The 21,241-nt window shown below is 35.8% G+C and overlaps 1 protein-coding gene and 1 long non-coding RNA gene across 2 annotated transcripts in view; one reads left to right on the top strand and one right to left on the bottom strand.

The window, feature by feature from the left end:
* Positions 1–17,577, top strand: part of LOC145672829 (uncharacterized) — a 29,977-nt gene extending 12,400 nt beyond the window's left edge. Inside the window, exons 2-3 of the long non-coding RNA XR_014128684.1 lie at positions 14,902–15,173; positions 16,015–17,577. This is a non-coding gene — a long non-coding RNA (uncharacterized LOC145672829). The remainder of the gene's footprint in view (positions 1–14,901; positions 15,174–16,014) is intronic.
* Positions 17,578–18,005: 428 nt separating this feature from the next.
* Positions 18,006–21,241, bottom strand: part of LOC145672828 (uncharacterized) — a 39,704-nt gene continuing 36,468 nt past the window's right edge. Inside the window, exon 3 of the mRNA XM_081741976.1 lies at positions 18,006–18,260. Within this exon, the coding sequence (XP_081598102.1) occupies positions 18,177–18,260 (84 nt within the window). The 3' untranslated portion in view covers positions 18,006–18,176. The remainder of the gene's footprint in view (positions 18,261–21,241) is intronic.

Here is a 21,241-nt window from a genome sequence, read left to right as displayed (position 1 = left end):
GCGAAATGGCCGTTCCTTCTTTACGTGTTAAAGGCTGCCAAAAACATGAAAAAATGAATTCTAAAGGTCCATAACTCCAAAACTATGGGATCTACTGTTGTCGAGTCAAGACTTCACTAAGGAACTAGTATGTGCTCTATCGAAAAATACATGTTTTAGATTCCTAAGGTACTCACGCAACAATTTTTATGGAGGTAGTTGGAGAATACTTTATATCATAGGCCCGTAGTTAAACTCCCTCTATAAAAATTGTTGTGGAAGCACCTCAGGATTCTGACACACGCATTTTTGGATAGGGCACATACTAGTTCCTAAGTTAAGTCTTGACCCGACTGCGGTAGGTCCTATAGTTTTGGAGCTATGGACCTTTAAAATTCATTTTTTCATGTTTTTGGCAGCCTATAACACGTAAATGATGGGGTTTTCGCCCTATGTTTATTGGAACGTTTTTGTTTGTTTTACTCTCAGGAATAACTCCTCTGCTTTTGTACAATGAATGTAGTGCCATACTGTATATATTTTTCTATATATGGGTGCACCGAAAAAATATTTTTTCTTTTAAACGCTACACTGCGGAAAACTTGCCTCTATGGTAGATAAATAAAATGCAAAAGAAATATATTTTCTTGTTTACGTATGACGGTACGCAACGACCCTAGACTTTGAAAAAATATACGATTTTCATAACTTTTTGAATACATTGAGAAAATTCAAATAACTTCTATAACAAGTACCTATAGTAATATATCAATAGAGAAAATTATAGAAAAGATAAATAAATGGAAAAGGAATACATTTCACAATTTATTAGTAGCGTATTACACTTATAAAAATGCTTTTTTATATACAAAAAATGACATTTTGAAATATATGACTGATTGAAACCTACAAACTGTTTAGTGATTTCATTATATTAACCACTGTGTCGTGGCTGTTTACAAGAAAATTACTCGCAGCCAGTTTTACTGCCCGTTATTTGGCAACCCAAAAGAGTTATCATTGAATAAACTTCCAACTTATGAAGATCTTCTTAAGCGTTTTCTTTCATTAACATTACAACTTAGTAGTGAAAACAAACAGCAGGTCAGTTAGTTTTTCTTAAGTTTCGAATATTGTGGCAGACAAGTTGAATCTGTGTTTGATAAAGTTTCAATACCAACAGCAACGTCTTACAGAACTGTTCAGTTAATAAATGCATACCAGGTAAGTTATCATAATCTTATGAAGTAGTTTAAGCGGGATAAGGAAAGGTTCAAAAGGAGAGTTGAACATTTCAAAAGAAAATGTTTTTTACTGTTTGATGTCTTTGCATGTAAGTGCATAATAACATTTGACTGCAATAGCCAAAAGGTCACTAATACTGAGGTCTGTGAATTCCCTGTGTCCATTATCTATAACTGTGAAAAACTGAAAAAAAAAATATCCATCATTGAATTAAATTCTTGTATACCCCGAAAGAAATATTGGCACAGGTAATATTGGAAGTGTAACGGTACAAAAGAGATTACCCAAAGACATGGAAGGAATTTGTTTGAACATAAAAGAACTCAGTTCAATGTTAATTTATTTTCACAGCCATCTTGTTCAAAATATACAAATGCAGAAACTCTCCTGTCAAAAGAGGTAGGCAGTGATTTGCCTGAAGACAGTAAGTACGCCAGAAATGTTTACTTGGGGGGGTTCAAAATAAAAGGGGGTGTGCTCTCAGAATAGTGATATAACTTTTAAACAAACTCAAACAAGAAAACAGTATATTTTGTTACGCAACTATTGCAATACTACTACTACTACTACTACTACTACTACTACTACTACTAATAATAATAATAATAATAATAATAATAATAATAATAATAATAATATCAGCTCTTCGCAGTGGTAGGTTCAATAAAGTAAGTTCACACATTTGAGCATTTATTATTATTATTATTATTATTATTATTATTATTATTATTATTATTATTATTATTATTATTATTATTATTATTATTATTATTATTATTATTAAACTAAGTAATACAGTGAAACCTCTCAAAACAGACACCGATGGAACGGATTATTTGTCCGTAAATGAGAGGTGTCCCTAAAAGGAAGGGTTCTCTCTTTTTTATAACACAACACCACACATATTTATGGCATGGAAGAATAAGAAAGTTTGTCCTCTTACGAAGATGTCCACTATTGAGAGATGCCGGTTAAGAGAGGTTTCACTGTATTAGGAATTAACCTCCACTATTTTACCCAGTAGTTACATGTGAATTCATTACATACGAATTATTGTAGTCTAATTATTTTGCAAAATTCTGCTATTATTTCAATTTATTCACCCCAGCAAGTTTTAGTGGGTTATTTTTTTTTAATATTAATTGGGAAAAAATTCCCTCGTCCCATGCTGAAATCACATTCGTTTAGTAATTAATACTGTACATAGTTCCAATTTCATTATTTTAATATTCTAACGCTGTTATTAACGTTAATTGTTGTAATATTATTTGCTCTCTTAATCTCTGTTCCTGCCCCTTCCTAGCTACGTTATTGGCTCTGAATATCTTTCATAAGCAATTATTCATTGATTTAGTTATTTTCCAGAAATTCAGTTTTTCAATTTACAAATATGTTGTATCTGTTTGTTTTGTCTTCTTTAATATACCCTAATTTTAATAATCCCAGGGCTCATAGTGGTCTGATCTCTTGTAAATAGTTGAAAAGTAACCAAAAATGGCCAAAAGCACACGAAAAAGTGACTAAAATCTCATCATGCCTCTTTTTCCTTTGTCAATTTCTCCAACACCTCTCTCTTTGTTCGTTCTTTTGTTTCTTCTTTACTTCTTCTTTTTGAGCTTCCTCCTTTCTTAGGTTTTCAAAGTATGCTTTGTAGTTACGGTAAGCAGACTTAGCAGATGTAAAAAGCTTCTGAGTAAGTGAAACCAGTTCTGGCCTATTTCCGAATTCCTTCATCCCAGACATTATATTTAACTTCGCATTAAGAGTTCTCAAAAACGTGAAATATTCGAATTCATCACCTACTCTTAAGAAGAACATACAAGAAGCATAGCTCAAGATGAACATGATGAACCACACAAACACACACGCACAACGTTGAATGGGGCATTAACTATTACGAGAGAAAACTAAAAGATTATTATGATAGAAGGAAGAATAGACACAGAAGAGCTCTCAACCTCACTTTGAGAGCTTAAGCATTCACCAACCGTCCACTGTGCTTTAGAAAGAATAGAAGCTGAAGTGAGAATAAAACTATTTCACATGTGGCAGCAAGTACTGAAGCTTTCAGAAGAGTAATGAGTAACCAGTTTCTGCTTTTTTCCATTTGTTTTTATTTTTTTTTCTTAGAAAACTGCCAATGCGAAACATAAATCACACGAAAAAGTCACTTTACCTCTCAAAAAAAGTAACTTTTAGTGACAAATTTGAAAAAAAAAAAGTAACTTTTAGTGAGGAACTTGAAAAAAGTAAATTTTAGTTTAACCCTTTCACTGTGGAAGGCGACGGAAAAAAATTTCCCTAACCTGCGAATGTCGATTATAGTCGACGTGTTAAAATTTGTCTGTATCTTGGGTTTGTCGATTGTAGTCGCCAAAGGTTTTCTGTGTGATTTCTATTGTTTATCGAAAACAATAGAACACAAACAAAAATGAACGGTACAACTTTGGCGACTACTCTCGACAAAGCCAAGATACGGACAAACAAATTTTAACACGTCGACTATAGTCGACATTCGCATGTTAAGGAAATTTGGTTCTGTCGACAAAAGTCGACTTCCTCTGTGAAAGGGTTAAAAAAGTGACTCGCTATGAGCCCTGTTCCGCTCAATGAATTTACGTAAATAAAAATATACTTTACAAAAATTAAGCTAGCGCCAAATGCGTTCCTGCATAACACTAGACTCAGTCTAAAAAATATATAATTCTTACTTCGATCGATCTCTTCATTTCTAAAAACGTTTTGACTACACCCTTCTAACGTCCGCCCGTTGATACACCACTTGCAGAGCAGGCTCGAGACCAGCCACAGAGCTTTGGGGTCCATGAATATGTTAGGAGGGGCTAAGTCATTAAAAATTCTCTTACAAATATCTAAATTGTGCATTTTGTATTGAGGTCTGGAGGGGACATGAAAAATTTAGGGGGGCCAGTCCCTCTTTACTCCCCTCTGTTTGAGACCCTGTTGCAGAGTAGCACTTACCAACTGAATCTGGTATAGGCTTATTGTCACATTTTTTCTTATTGAGGAGGAGGTAGGTGAATGACCGCTCAAGACGTTGCCAATTTTTGTTTTGTTTTTCAAGTCCTGGGGCATTGTACAAGACCTTACGTATGGTTTCACACCTTCCTGCGTCCAGACATAGGAGGAGATGACGTCATAATTTTAAAATATACTAGCAGCGTTCACCCCGCTTCGCTGCGGTCACCCCGGAACGCAATAAAATTTGTTACTTAGATAATTTTTACTTTTTCGCTTTCAAGTGATATGATAAAAACCATAGAAGATTGCAGTAAATCTTAACATTATATCGCCTGTCATTTATGTTAACCCGCCCCGCTTCGCTGCGGTCATCCCGGTGCTGGCATATTGTAAAAGTGTCTGTAAAAATAAGCAAATCAATTAAAAAATTTTAAACAGAAGATTCAAGCTATTTTCCGCTGTATATCGCCTGTCATTTATGTTAACCCGCCGAGTGACACGGTCATGCGGGTTGCATATAAATACGTTTATTTTTACCTATGATGAACTAATAACAAAGGATTTGTACGTTATGGACACTTGAATGGTCAATTATCTCAAGACACTGGTAATTAAAAATTAAAGTGATATGATAAAAACCATCTAGGGTCCAAATCCTAATAACCCCCCAAAAATGAAAGAAATTGGTTCAGCCGTATTAGCGTGATGAGCGGACAAAGGATTTTGTACGTTCTCTTTTATATATATAGATATTTTCTCTTATTAAGCCTATGTTCATTATTTTTTGGCGGGCTTATTTTTGCACGTAGAAGATTGAAATTTTGCACAAACATTCAGTCTACCGAGTAGTATTTACCAGATATTTTTTCAGATTTCTGCGTTAAAACAGGGGGGATCCAGAGGGGCAAAGAGTTTAAAAAAAGGATATTTTTACCAGAAAATCTTTTTCTTCGGGATTTTCCCGCCTTAGATACATGATGGAGACACGTGCCTCATACCGTCTGAAAGGCAGTTCTATTCTAAGAGAATGATGGGCGAAATATGTCTCTAGGGTAATTAGGGATGTCTCAGGGAATTTTTGTAAAAATATACTTCTGTATAAAGGAATATTGGACATTTTCGGTATTTTTTTTTTTTTTTGGCGTGGTTATTTTTGCACGTAGAAGATTGAAATTGTTCACAAACATTCAGCCCACCGAGTAGTATTTACCAGATTTTTTTTCAGATTTCTGCGTTAAAACACGGGGTTAAGAGGGGCTAAATGTTGAAAAAAGGGATAATTAGACCAAAAAATCCCTTTCTTCGAGATTTTCCCGCCTTAGATACATGATGGAGACATGTGAGTCATATGGTCTGAAAGGCAGTTCTATTCTGAAGAGAATGATGGGCGAAACATGACCCTAGGGTAATTAGGGATGTCTTAGGAAATTTTTTACCAGGAGCGTCGTTTCAGATTTTGCTTGGGGGGGCAAGACCCCTTGATATAAGTAAAATTTCGCGTTTTCCATTGATTTACTACTATTCTATAGATAAAATCTATATACATCCCAAACTCAGGGGGGGCAAATGCCCCTCCCTGCCCCCCCTAAATGACGCCTCTGTTTTTTACCTGAGATCATGGTCTTTTGCGGTAATTTGGGGCATTGTGGGGATTCTTGATAAAATTTCTCCCACCCTTAGTATTCAAGATAGAAACTTGAAATCTGGCACACACATTCAGTCTACCAAGTACTATTTATCAGATTTTTTTGAGATCTCTACGTTCACACAGGGCCGCTCGAGAGGGGCCCAAAGTGTTAAAAAAGTTCTTCCTCCGAAATTTTCCCTTTCGCATCAATTTTCCCTCTTCTGGTAAATTATATGGGCATGCAAGTGATACCATTTGAAAGCCAGCTTCATTCTGAAGAGAATTAGGTATGAGCCATGATCCTAGGATAAGTAGAGGCGATGCAGTTGCTGCTTGATTGAAAGTCTGAAAAATACCCCGAAAACCCCGGATCACGTAAGGGATAACAGACTTAGGGTTCAGAAGAATTACAAAGGCTAGAAACTTAACTTCTAAGAGGAAGTCAATAAGGAGTTTCCAACTACCTAAGATCAATTTCCTAGCTAGAGACTACACCGAAATGATTCACTGGAACACTGTTACACTTTCACCTCAGCCTTTGCTGCGGAAATTTACCGATCACGAGATTTGGTCTAAGGTCCAATCAGGTGAAACAGAGGCTGAGTGGAACTTTGATAAATTCCCGTGTCACACCAAAGCATTAGAACGATGCGTGTAGCTGGTAACTGAGGCGTCACAAAAAGTTGTCGGTTTCAATTCCAAGGATGGTTTTATAAGATATTTAATGCCAAGTTTTCAAACAAATCATTTTTCAAACTAACAAAAGAAACTAAAGAAAAGTAAAAGACTGTATTTCATTACAAACTTAAGTATTACACAATCAGGAAAAAGGTCTATTTCAATGGAAATTTGTCTTTTTTAAGTGTAATACGCTGCTAATAAATTGTAAAATGTATTCCTTATACATTTATTTACCTTTTCTATAATTTTCTCTATTGAAATATGACTATAGGAACTTGTTATAGAAGTTATCTGAATTTTCTCCATGTATTGGAAAAGTTACGAAAATCGTATATTTTTTTCAAGGTTTAGGGTCGTTACGCTACCGCCAGACATAAAAGAAGAGACATATTTCTTTTGCATTTTATTTATCTACCATAGGGCCAAGTTTTCCGCAGTATAGCGTTTCAAACAAAGAAAAAAATATTTTTTCGTCCCACCCTAATATATGAAGGTCACTACGAAAGTTTTGAGATGTGAAATAACTTACATACTTAAAATCAATTTAACACTTACATTTTCTCAAAGTATTCACCATTACACTGTATACACTTTTGCATCCTTGAAAACCACTCTTGGAAGCACTGTTGACAGTATTTTTCTTCAAGTTTTGAAAGTTCATTCTCGTAAGCCACTACAGCTTCTTCAGGGCTGCAAAATCTCTTCCCACGCATGCGATCTTTGATCCTGGGGAACAGAAAAAAATCACACGGGGCGAGGTCAAAGCTATACGGCGGATGTCATAAGTTTGACCTCCGTAGATTCTAAAAACTGAATTGTGATGTTGGACGTGTGTGCGGACGCGTTGTCATGATGAAGCAGGATCCCACGCAATCTAGTTCTTGGACGCCGTTCCCGAAGCTTCTGGAAGTTTCTGGATGGAAGTTCTTAGACACTTTTGTTAGGCAAACAGTGTTGTGCCACTGAACAGTAACAGTCCTTTGTTCTTCAAGTGGAACAGTTGCAACATGGCCAGATTTGGAGAAGAAAGTTGCGACCATCTTCTTCCCCCACATCGCGGTCGCTTCACTTTCGTGGGTGGATTTTCGTCTGGAAATATCCAAACTGTAGACTGGCGTTTTTTTTCAGGGTGAAATTGATAGATCCAAGTCTCATCACCAGTAACAATGTCAGAGACGTGTCGAGAATTGCCTCCATCAAATCTTGCAAGCATTTCTTCACACCATTGCACACGCATGCGTTTCTGCTGTTCAGTCAAAGTGTGAGGCACCCAACGAGATGAAACCTTCCTGAGCCGAAGATGATCATGAAGAATTTTTGTTCTGGCTGGCGATCCAACGTTCACTGTAGATTCAATATCCTTGAAAGTTGTTCGAGGATTTTCTCGAATCATTTGTTTCACATCGGCAATGTTTTCATCTGACACAGCTGTTGCCGGACGTCCAGCTCTCTCTTCATCTTTAAGCTATGTCCGGCCTCTTCTGAATTCATCAAGCCACCGAAAAATTGTAGAAGGGAGGGGCAGGAACCACCAACCTTTCAATTAGGAGCCGCGTGCTCTTCCGACTTGGCCACGGATGCGATGAAGAAACCGTCGCTTGTAAAGGGATAAATTCTTAAGGTCTTTTGAATTTGGCTAATCAGAGTGCTCCTTTAACCCGCGTATATTCGACGATAACCGTTCGGGATAAAATCTGCTCGCCTTGTAGACCTAATTTTATAACAAAATGACGACTGTCTATTTACTTCATTTTATAGTTCTTCCATATTCACTTTCAAATGATCGGCGCCAGTTGCCATCTAATAAAGTTGATGCGTTTGTTGCTTCTAGTACACAACCGCTTTGAAAAAGAAGCAATAAATGCATCAACTGTGGGAGATGATTTTAGAACACCTAAATGGTACATGCCTAGCACATCTTGTGCTGTTATGGTTTCTTCAGAAACATTTTGTAAAACAATTGAAAACACATCGCGCGGTTTGTATTTTGAAATTTTGCGTATACTTGGATTTGTTTAAGTATTTCTTTCTACTGTGTTTGCCTGTAGCTTCAGTTCATAAGCCTTTATAATTAGATACCCAACATATTTGGCAATCATGCAGAAAACAACACCGAAGATTCTACACTTGTGTTAATTTAACACACAGGCTGTGTGTCATTTCAACTAGCGGCATTTGACACACAACTCCAAACGGAGAGTGAGTTGTTCTAACCACTTGTTTGTGTTATATTTTAACACAATCGTGCTAACACATAGGCATGTCGTTGAAATAATACAACGATTTTTTACAGTATAGGCACTTCCAGTAGAACTACAACGATTAAATTTGGCAAAGTTTTTAGCCTCCTGGGACTATATAGAAAATTTCCAAAAGTGAATATTTTTCCATTTTTAGCAGCTTTAAAGAGACAAAAAACTGTGTAATTTAAATAGACTTTTTGGATGTACAAAATCTCATATTTTAGGTACCGTAATTGAAATCGAAATAAAAACTAGGAATTTTGATATGTTAGTAGGTTTATGAGGCGCGAGGCCGTAGGATGAGAAATTTTGTATCTGGCGACAAATTCCCACCTACTTAAAACTAAACTGATTATATAAACATTCAATTGTGCCAATTGTCAAGTTCATAAAGAAATTGAAAATCCAGCAACTGGGTAAGTAAGAAAATGCTAATCCAAATGTCAATTGAAAGAAACGGAAGTATTTTAAGTAAATATTGGCAACAACGCATTCTAATTTTCCAACTTGGTCAAAAGTTAGCAGGGTTGGAAAAAATACAGTTTTTTTAAAAAAAAAGAACAAAGCGCGTGTTTAAAACATGAAAAAAGTGTTTAAAATGTTTTACAGATGTTTTAAAACACACACGAAAAAGTACATGTTTTAAACATTTTGAACAGTTTAAAATATGATTTTAAACATATTTCAAAATCGTGTAATCACGTATTTATTAAGACTTTTTGCTCTTTCAACCGATCTTTTCATTTATTTTATTCTCTTTAAGACTACACAGTGTTGGGTACAGAACATTTCCGTATAGATTAGTAATTCTCAACTTATTTCATATAACGACCCCTTTTATTACACCCTCTTGCCAGTGACTCTCATACAGTAAGTATTTTCTTGGATATAGTAAGCTTTTAAGGTAGATTTTAAAATTTACCAACTATAGAGGTTTCACACAATCTATCAATATACATGGCAAAACAAAAGTCCTCACCATCCTTGTGCGTTGAGAACGGGTTGAGAGAGAATGATGAAACTTGGAAGTGGTCTGACACATCAGATGGTGCTATCAAGCATCATGGCGAACATCTGTGCTTAGTATTCGAAATTTCAAATGCAAATGGTGTCATGTTACATGAGGGCTAGAATTTTACCAGAAATGCTGTTGTGCGGTTATTTTAACCATAAAGAAAATCATTTCGTGTTACCGCTTCTAAAAGTTTTGTAGTTATGCCTTTAGGGGCTAAGCTAGCGTTTCGTGGAGGCGGGTGAGATTTTTGTTGCAAAATTTGATTACTATTTCATAACACTGGTGCTAATAAAATTATTTTATAATAATAGGGCTACGTTTTCGAAAAGTAATGTTTGAAGCACACTTCATATTGTGCTAACTTTATATTTTCTGCAAGTCTATGTAATTGGTTGTTTTTTGAGTCAAAAATTTATTGACGAAAGGTAATATTTGGGGCGTTCAGAGCACAATAGATCCAAATCCATTTTCAATAAACTTCAGTTTTCCTCAGCAAATGAATTCTATTTCAAAAAATAATACTTCGCAGTCAAGAATCCAAAACAAATGTAACTAAAACCATGCGAAAAGGCGTGGGATAGTTTCATATGACAACCGCTAGTAGGGGCGTCAGTGGAACAGGAGGGCAACCACCCTCATCCGCACCCGGCATTTCAGATTTTGGGGACGGTAAGACAGTTTTAGAAATCTTTTGATAAGCAAAGTCCAACAGAATAAGCCTGAGGTAATTACACCGAATAAATACGAAGAACATACAGATGATTAAAACTGGGAAGTTGCTTAGGTCCAATTTCCTGAATTTTAAGCAGGCCCGAAACTCGAAAGTAGAGCCACCTTTGAAATCCTTGGGTAATATATATATATATATATATATATATATATATATATATATATATATATATATATATATATATATATATATACAAGAAAGCAATATAGGCCTATAGCTCCTTACGGCCAATGATCAAAATCCGTATTTATTCGGTGCAAGGACTTCCATTTTTAAATGTTGGACTTTGCTAAGCGAAATGTTTCTAAATCTGCATTACTGTCCCAAAAATCTGAAATTCAGGGTAGAAGACGGATGACTTCTAAACGAACACCCCTATCTAGCGGCAATCATACAAAATTCCAGATTCCTTTTTTTCAGGTAGTTTTTCTTTCTTTCATCTCGGATTCGTGGTTATGAAAATATGACATTTTACGTCGATGTATTCTTTTGGACACATTCTACATTTATGTAACGTAATTACGCATCATTGACTATGACATTCGGAGCTTGACTTGTTAATCATTCCAACGCTGCAACATACACAATACAAGTATAATGTTAATATCTTAAATGTATGAGCAAGGAGGGGGAAGGGAAAATTAGCTCTCCTCCCCATTCCGTCAACGCCCTTGTCTAGCGGTTGTCCTATGAAACTCTAGTCCACACGCTTTCCCGTGGTTTTTGTTTCATTTATTTCATACCCTATGCTACGAAGATATTACGTTTGCTGAGCAAAAGTGAACCTTTCTGAAAATGAACTTGGGTCCCTTGTGCTCTAAATGTTGAGTTGAAGCCAAATTTATCCTGCAACCCAAGTTTGTTCGAAACATATAAAATTAGTTTGTTTAGTTTGATTGATTACAACTTGCATCAGTAGCAAGGCTATATGAGACAGGGCTTTTTGTTTAAAGTGGGATCTGACCCACTAATTTTGAAATTTTACGTGGGATCGCAGTCAAAATCTATACAGCAAATTCCGACGCCTCGTGTCTCTATCCTCAAAAATTAATGTTAAAAGACTGAATACAGTGAAACCTCTAAATAACGGACACCAACGGGACATGAATTTTTGTCCGCTATTGAGAGGTGTCCGTTACAGAGAGGTTACAGAAATTTAATTTCTCACAATGGTAATTGTATGCAGTAATATATAGGAAAATGCATTATGTATGAGCGTAGATACGGAAAATTCCATATGAAAAATACTCTAGTTAGTACGTATTTGAATTACTGGGAGGGATGAGAGAGAAATTCATTTCTGTTGAATATTATTATTACTGGAGAATGTGTTAATATATTCGTTCTTTCGCGGAATGGATGAAAAGGCAAGTTATTTGAAGTGCATATGTTTATTGACCCAGTCCCAATCACAAATAATATCCTCTTGGTAAAAGTGAAAAGGAAGCCGGGAAAACCCCAAACCCAGACTTGTTCCAGTATCATACGTAAAAGAAAAATGTTGCTTTTCCAAAAAAGTAAGAGAGGAAACATTGCTCGTTGAAAATATTGTTGTAAAACAAACAATATTTTGTTATTTAAGAAATTGTCGGGAAAGATGCAAGGCCCAGATGAAAAAGGACTAAATTTGTTAGGGAAGGGAAGATCTTTTGCATGGAATTCTTGGCCTTACGACTGACCCTGCACGAGTGTTATTACTTATTGAAGTTTTTCTAGGATTTCCATCAGAAAACAGTTTATTGCGGGCATAAACAAAGAAGTATTTCAAGTTCAGCTTGAAGCTGTTCTGTTTGATGGTTCACCAGGTCTAGACTCATGATAGATACACTTGTGGGGAGAAGACTTTTCTGTCTCCTGTAATATATCGCAGAATCGAGAAAAATTCCTGTCCGTTATGAAGGGGTTATTGAAACGTTTGGGGGGGAAAGGACTGTCCGCGTCCGTATCTAAGAGTGTCCGTTAAAGAGAGGGTTTTGTTCCGTAAGAGAACATATAATTTTGCCGGGACAAAAAACTCTGTCCGTATTATAGAGGTGTCCATTAAGGGAGGTTTCACTGTATTGCACCCTGTAGCGTGGTACATACATACAAACAAATAAATTGAGATCAAATTGTCCCAGACCTTGACGTTCAGCACTAACGTTATAATAAGTATCACACTTGGTTAGTTACACGATCGACTGCCATACCTTGCGTTTCTCACATGGTCTCTTCATACAAGCTATGCCAAGTTGTAAAGTTTCAAAGAAAATTTAGAACTGTGGTGGGGAAGAGGTACGAAATAAAATTTTCATAATATAATGAAAAAGATATTGTTGATACAAAATTAATTGTTACCTGAAGTTTCCAGTTGCATCTCAGCCACACCACTGACTTTAGATTCATCAGAAGCAATTTTCGGATCAACATTTTTACCATATGTTTGGGTTTCCATTTTTACCAAGCATTGCCTTTTTCATAATGATTTTCGTTCTTGGAACTAAACCACCCATTTCTTTCTTACACGTTTTGCAACAAACTCGTTTGATCGTTTACTTACCTGATTGAGTTTGAGTTACTCTAATAAATTTGTACCAAATCATGTCCTTCTTTTCTTCACGTATAACCAACCCATGTTAAACGATTCCATGTTGTACGGAGACAGAACTAACATGTACTGTACAAACGAATGCTTGCGATGTTTTAATTTCAGAACCTCAACGTCGCAATGAATACAACACAACAGTTTGTTTCCGTGATAATTATTTTATTTATTTTTTAATATCAGTTCTATAAGTAGTCCAACCTTCGACTACGACACTTTCTCGCAAGTTAACTGAGAAGCATTTAAACAATACAATATACGTTAAAAATAAGGGGGAAAAGAGACAAAATAAATTGTAGATCACCACATTGACCTGCTGTAGCCACGAGAAATCAAACCATTCACATGGGAAGAAAATAGTCTTCTGATTGGGGAGCACGTTTGGACAGTTCTCTTGCTCTGGAAGATTTTTTTTTTTTACGAACATAAAATAAAATGCAAATAAACATATGTTTAAGACAAGTCTTCAAAATACACGTGTTTAAAACAAAATGTTTAAAACATAAACAAAATTTGTTTTAAACAAAATCAATTGTTTTAAAAAAAAGTTTTAATCATTTGTTTTAAATATTTTGTTTTAAACAAAACAACCCTGGAAGTTAGTAAATTTGGGACGAAGCCCAAACTAGCAAAAACTTGAACTAATTACATGAACCTTCGATTGTGCCACCTGCAAAGTCTATAAAAGAAGTGACAATTCACAGCAACTAGGTAACTAAGAAAATGTTAAGCTAAGTCAATTGAACTTAACGGCAATCTTCTGAACCAGGAATTTGCCAACTTGATCAGAAGTAGTGGCTTTTGGAGGAGGCTTCTCCTTTCTCCCTGCTGAGACAAGACTTAGCTTTTTTGGTCCTCCTGAATAAGTCATAGTCCCCCAAGAAAAACTTCCTGGGTACACCCCTGTATGATTATTTAATTATATTTGTCACTATTTTATTTATCAGTTTCGTTTCTATGCAGTTTCGATCGTACGCAGTTTCGACCGTACGCAGTTTCGATCCTACGCAGTTTCGACGCTACGCAGTTTCGACCCTACGCAGTTTCGACCGTACGCAGTTTCGATCGTACGCAGTTTCGATCCTACGCAGTTTTAACGCTACGCAGTTTCGATCCTACGCAGTTTCGACGCTACGCAGTTTCGGTCGTATACAGTTTTGATCCTACTCCGGTTTTTCCCTATATAACTTCAAAAAAATACTATTACTTAATATTCTGTGATTATAAAATAATTGTTTTTTTTATTGTTCGATCATATGACCTTATCTGTTTTCGATCCTACGCCGGTTTTAGTTTCGATCGTACGCAGTTTCGATCGTACGCAGTTTCGGTCGTACGCAGTTTCGATCGTACGCAGTTTCGACGCTACGCAGTGTCGATCCTACGCATGTAACCCCCTAATGAATGAAATGTTTCAAATTTAACATTACGCTGTGATAGCACAAGATGGAGCTAGGTAGGGCTTAAGCCCCTAAGATGTTAAGACGCAAGTTTACAGATAAAATAAATAAGACAATATTTTTAATGTTTTCTGGTTGATATATTACAGATGTTAGGCTCCCTACTTTCGATGTCTTATTTATTTTATCTGTAAACTTGCGTCTTAACATCTTAGGGGCTTAAGCCCTACCTAGCTCCATCTTGTGCTATCACAGCGTAATGTTAAATTTGAAACATTTCATTCATTAGGTGGTAGATTAAATAAGTTTATTTTTAAATTAGAATTTTGCTGTTTAGTTTTAATTAATATACTTATGTAAGGTTATTCACTAATTTCGTAATAATTTCTTAAAGTGTATTAATGGTTTCTCACAGACTTGCTGTACTATGCCACGTCAAGCATTGGCTGTTGAAAGGCGAGCTGCTTGTTATAGAGCAAAATTAAAGGAAGATTCAATAAAATGGCAAAAGTACTTCAAGATGGGGTAGAGAAAGATACAAAGAAAGGAGCAGTAAGAAGCTAAAAGAGAGGAAAAAGGACAACGAAAACAGTGGAGAGAGAACCAAAGAATGAAAAGAAGCAAAGACAAATGTTTTTCAAATATTATCAGAGAAACTCCACCAGCATCTCCTCCATCAGAATGAACGTAAGTTATATAGCCTATGATAGAAAAATATAGGTAATAACTTAGGATATGTCTACTGCCGTTTAGCTTTCCTTGTTCTGTTATCGTTTAGTGATTTTGGTCGTTTTCTTTGGGAAGGGCAGAAAGAACAAGACATGGGGACCAACACCGAGGTTATATGCGCCTTTAGATAAGGTAACGAAAGGAAAGGACATTCTATCTGGCGTCAAGGCATGGAAAACCATTAACCTTCTCCTGAGAACAAGTTCCAGAGTGGTGAGTACCCGAACAATTATGACTTCACCGCTATCCATTACGAAAATAATGTAGATGTTTAGAATACGCCTGATAAGATAATGACCATTAAATAATATTATATTTGAGTTGTTCAATATATTCATGGACCAATGAAACAGGATAACTCAGAATTTACAATAATTGAAAACTTGCTGTAGAAAACAATGTAAGTGTTACATTGAAATTGTTTCACTTATTTTTTAATACATTTATGCCTTAGTTAGATTTCCATACACAGCTTCACTTTCTTATATGCTAGGTTGTATTTCTAAGAAATAGTATTTTCTTTTTTTTGACGCTTGGGCACAATTTACTGTCCTTTGTCTCTACTGCTACAACAAATATTGTTTTTGGCACTTACATTTTTATCTACAGCGAGTCTTCAATTATGTAATAGCCACAGGAAGACATGCAATATTCTTATAGTTCACTAATTCTCATTTTTGAAAAAGAAAAACTGATGACAGGAAAGTATATTTTGAGATAAAAGAAGTCAGATATTAAATTTGTTCTATGCGCATTATTTAGATTATAACTGCAATTTCGTTCCTTTTTTTTTTTTCAGGGTCGAGTGTTCGCAGGGAACACGCGGAAGACAACATGTGAGGAGAGAAAGATCCACTGCATATAAAAGAATTAAAGAATTGGAGAAAAATAGAAGGCACAGAAGAGAAAAGCTGGAAGGTAACAAGAATGATATGAACGAACAATAATAATAATAATAATAAAAAAAAGACAAAACTAATCAAAACTTCTGAAAGAAACTAGAACATCATGTTTTCAGGTCACCGTGAGAGGGAACTAACACCGATAATGAAAGGGACGACATCCTTGAGAACAATTGAAGCTGAACACTTAATGGCTCTTTGTGCATAGTCATGTACACTCATGTCCAAAATTATTGTCGTATGTCTATAAATATGTTGTTGTAGGAATATAATTTGATAAGGAATTCCGCCCGGTATTTCTTACAATGTTAGTATGTGTATAATCAGCAAAGATATGTATGTGACAAATTTCATGTCAAAAGAGCAGTAAATACGAACAATAAAATGAAAATAAAACTTTCTTGTCCATATACCAACCTTTTGTTTTACTCATTATAATTTTCATATTTATAATTCTTTTCCTATTAAATTTACCACAAGTATACATTTCCCGATTACACACATAGTATCAGTATTAAAAGTATCCTGCAAAATCATTATCAAATTAGGTTTATATTCTTACAAGAAGACAGTTATAGACGTTTGGGACATGAGTATACATGAACAAATCATATTTAAGTACAGTAAAAAATGATGGAGAACATAATTACAAAGTTCAGTGCATGAAGTCTGTTGGCAAAAATAGATTCTTTTGACCTCCAAAGCCTGATATTTTGTGGTATGAAAGAGACGATATTGTAGGTTTCAACATATTTGAACCTCAGCATCTAAGCAGGATAAGAGGACATGTTCAAATTGATCCAATTCTGTGGAAAGACTTTTGTATTACAATTTGTGGTGTACATCAACTGTTGGATTGTTGTTTATTTATGTTTGTCATCACTACATAGCATTATGCCATTACCACAACATTGTGTCATTACCGCAACACTGATGTCATTCCCACAACGGACCAATAATTTGTAGTTAATGTGTAAAGTAAACAGGTATCAGCTACAGCAAGGTTCTAAATGTACACAACTAACGCATATTTTTGGTATTACGCAATAATTATACTAAATTGTTACTTAATTGTATGATATATAGATATTTTGGTGTTACTTTTGTGCTCGATTACCGTACTTGCACAGTTATCAGTACTAAATTAGTATTTTTAGTTTGTTTTTCACTGAAATTGTTTATATTACTGTTCAATATATTACAATAGATCTAGCAAGTATGAGAAATAAAAGAAAATTGCAATACATCAATTATGGCAAAGAAAAATGTAAATGTGACGGTAATGACAAAAATTTGCAAGTACTTCTGAAAAATGAATAATTTCTCTGAAATAGACCGTGTTCCAGCGCTGTCCTATACTGACAGGTATCGTAAAACTATGTACTATTATCTGATGTATCTTTGCTTGAAGAAATGAAAAAAAAATTTTTTGAAAACATGACATGTCATTTTTCCCCTAATCTAATATCGGCCCATGTCATAAAACAATATTTTTTAAGACTACATTATTACTCGTTTTTGAGAACCAGTCTCTGACTCAAATATGCAACTAAATTTCCTCATTCTCATTTTTTGAGTTATTTTCTCCTCAAAATTGAGACAAATTTACTCATTTTTTTTTTAGTAGTAAAATGTATTCATTTTTGAATAAATCATTTTTAACAGTGCACTTGCTACTTGTCTCGGAGCATTTGCTGAACGAGTAGAGGAAAGTTTTATTTATACCAAAACAAAGAGCAGGTGCTCGATACTCAGCTTGCTCATGAGCAAATGCTCAGAAGCAAGTGCTCGTTTTTATTTATACGACCCATTACTGGTATATTGCGAAGGAACCAAAATACATAAAATAAAAATATATGAATTTATATATAATAATTTATTGCGAAATCGATATTTAATATGTTTTCTTATTTCATATGATAATTAAATTACAATTTTCACATTCGACAAACTAAATTGTAATTGTCACAATATTATTAGTCATAGTGAATGTTTAATATCATTGATCTCAATATCTGTTTTACCTCCTTATGCATTTAAATTAATTTGTACACATTCCTTATGATCCATCTTTCTTTCCCTTTATGTTTGAATCGAACACAATATTTAATTTTCCAGAGTCAATATGTGGTGAACCAGACTTCTGTGGGAGAAAAATTTGCCTTAAGATTGCATTAAAAACAAATATGAAAGTAACACGAAAATTAAATAGTAACATATAAATCTAAATAATTATTTACTGATTACTTTTGTTTCCGAGAACACTTACACATTGTTCTATTACTGTCTATCTGTTCATCCCACATTCAAATGTTTACTTTAGTCTGTTTTTCCTTTAAATGTCACCTTGTTATCTTTTGTTGTTGTTGAAGATAGACAATTACGTTAGATTGAACAAGTTTGTTTAAATATAGCAGGAAAATTTGATCAAATGAGGTAATGATAATTGGTACTATGGTTGCGCATGAATGAGTAATGGAACTGTGATTTTATCATAAAGTATAGGTTATCGGATGCAACGGGACTGTTACTTGCAGTCAGTGGTGCCAGTGTGGTAGAGTCGAGTCGTCTGACAAGGTACATTCGCGAAGTGTCCCCTCGGGATTCGTGTAAAATTGATTCAAAAACAAAGTTCTCCGCGGCACAATATGTATTGTATTAATTTTGGCGGTTCATACGGTAATTATGAACCTTCATATATCCGGAATTCAATCGCACACTACTATAACGCTCAGGCACAAATTGCCTTTAGGTTCTTTAAATGCAACTGGACATGAATGTGGTCATATGCAAAGCAAATTGGATCAAGTATTCAGGGGTGTAGCCAGCAGGTTTGTGTAGGGGGGGCCGTCGTTTTTGAGGGGCGCCAGCTACAGTGTACAAAGCCAAAAAAATATGTTGTTGCTAGTGTTTTTGAGGCCTGAAAAAAAGGAAATTTTGGTTTCCTTCCGGAAAACTAAAAACACTATTTTAACTTATTATTATTATTATTATTATTATTATTATTATTATTATTATTATTATTATTATTATTATTATTATTATTATCCATAAATTATATTCAAGATAGTTTTTATTATGCTTAATCAAGAACTACTGCCCGGGACCAAAATCTATACTTTTGTGCATAACTATAAATGTAACCAAGAAAGTTCTGTCCCTTTTCGTGGGAGGTCAGTGTTCAATTGGACCTCACACCGTGAGTTGAATGCGAGTGGAGATAAGGCGAATGTCAGTTGTTGGTGTGGGTATATCCAACATACTACCTGGTTGTGGGAATTCAGACACACCGTGAACTTGCGTAAAGACAGAGGGAACATGGGACATCCACAGAGCGTCATAAGAGCATGTATGCTGAACGAGTTAAAATGGAGCGGGACAGAAGATATGCCAGGCCTTTGGTGAGGGTGTCGTGACGACGCGGACATTGCAGCGATGGTTTAACAAGTTTAAGGACGATGACGAAACACCCGAAAACACCACGTGCCAGAAGACCAACACATGTACAAAGAGGAACTGGGACTACAATTCAGTGTGTGGGGAAACCATTCGGCAGCACATCCATCAACTTGTGAAGCACTACAAGTTGGGTCGATGGGTCTATCATATTTTGACTCCGGGCCAGAAAGCAACGCGGCAGTGTTTATTTACTGTTTCGGAGCCATTTCTCGACAGGGCGTTGACATGTGATAAAAAGTGTGTCCTATACGAAGTTCCACGGCGCCCTTATCATTGGTTAGCATCCATGAACCGATTTCAAAACAGCCGAAACCAGCACTATACCAGAAGAACGTCCTTTCTGTGTGTTTGGTGCATCGTGCATCGGGAACTGCTACCAGCTTGTCAGAGTATCAATGCAACCGTAGTAGTAATGGCGTTACTTTACCGCACTCTTAATAATCCAATTTGGGTCCCCATGCACCATAGTGAATGAATTAGGGATGCTTTGGCCCGGGATTACGTCACCTATTGAAATTTTGCTTATGCTTATTCAGGGGCCATGCACGCTGGTACGAATGAATCAGAGGTACCTTGGCCAGGCTATGACGTCATTGAATTGGGAATATTGGATCAGAGGTCATGATGATTCTTTAAAATTACTAAAAATATGATCTTGATTCATTATGTTATGAAATAATACAGGTTTACGAATGCTTTCGTTCCCTTTTATGGCATAAAATTTGGAGATTGTTATATCTTTGATGAGATGGACTAACACGGGTGCAAATGAAATCTTTAGTTTTACGTCCCACGATTATGCCGGTTAGGCTAAAGGCCCATACAGCAGAGGTGAACGCTCTACCACTGAGCCACCGCACCTCTACTGGTATGAATGAATTAGAGGTAGTTGGTTCGAGCTAATATGTTCGTTTGACGTCACTGAACTGTGATTTTTAGCTTGGAGCTTATGATGGCTTGTTTCGTTCCCTTTTATGGGTATAAAATTACCAAAACAAGGTTTGATCTCTTTCTTGATGACCTATTACATTATGAATTAGTAGACCCCAGTAATAGTATAAATTAGTATTAATATGAAACTCGAAAACTTTGGAGTTCCTTTGTGGCTAACCGGTTAGCGTATGCGCCTTTAACGTGGGAGACCAGGGTTCGATTCCCGGAAGGAGCTCATGCGGTTCGGATTGTTATCCCTTTGATGAGATGGACTAACACTGGTGCAAATGGAAATCTTTAGTTTTACGTCCCACGATTGGGCTAAAGGAGACGGTGACGATGAGAAAGGAATGAAAGTGTGGGAGAAAATTGGAGCATAATGTTGTCCACCACAAAACTATTTTTCGCGGGGTTTGAACCAGGGGCCCCATACAGCAGAGGTGAACGCTCTACCACTGAGCCACCACGTCCCTTATTAGTGCGAATGAAGTAGAGGTATTTGGATTGAGGTAATGTGATTGTTTGATGTCGGGGTGACCTTATTTCACTTTTGGGACCCCCACATGGACCATAGTGAATGAGTTAGAGATGTTTTGGCCCGGGATTGCATTACCTATTGAAATTTTTGCTTATGTTTACTCAGGGGGCAGAGATCACTCAGGACACATAAGATCACATTGATTTACATCAGGAGTTTGGGGGGGAATGGAGGGGAGTATCGCACCTCGTACT

The sequence above is a fragment of the Thermobia domestica genome, chromosome 16 (assembly GCF_964235325.1).
Source record: "Thermobia domestica chromosome 16, izTheDome1.hap1.1, whole genome shotgun sequence".
Classification (NCBI taxonomy): Eukaryota; Metazoa; Arthropoda; class Insecta; order Zygentoma; family Lepismatidae; genus Thermobia; species Thermobia domestica.
The sequence above is the reverse complement of the archived record's forward strand: the minus strand, read 5'-3'. Positions and strand labels throughout refer to the sequence as shown.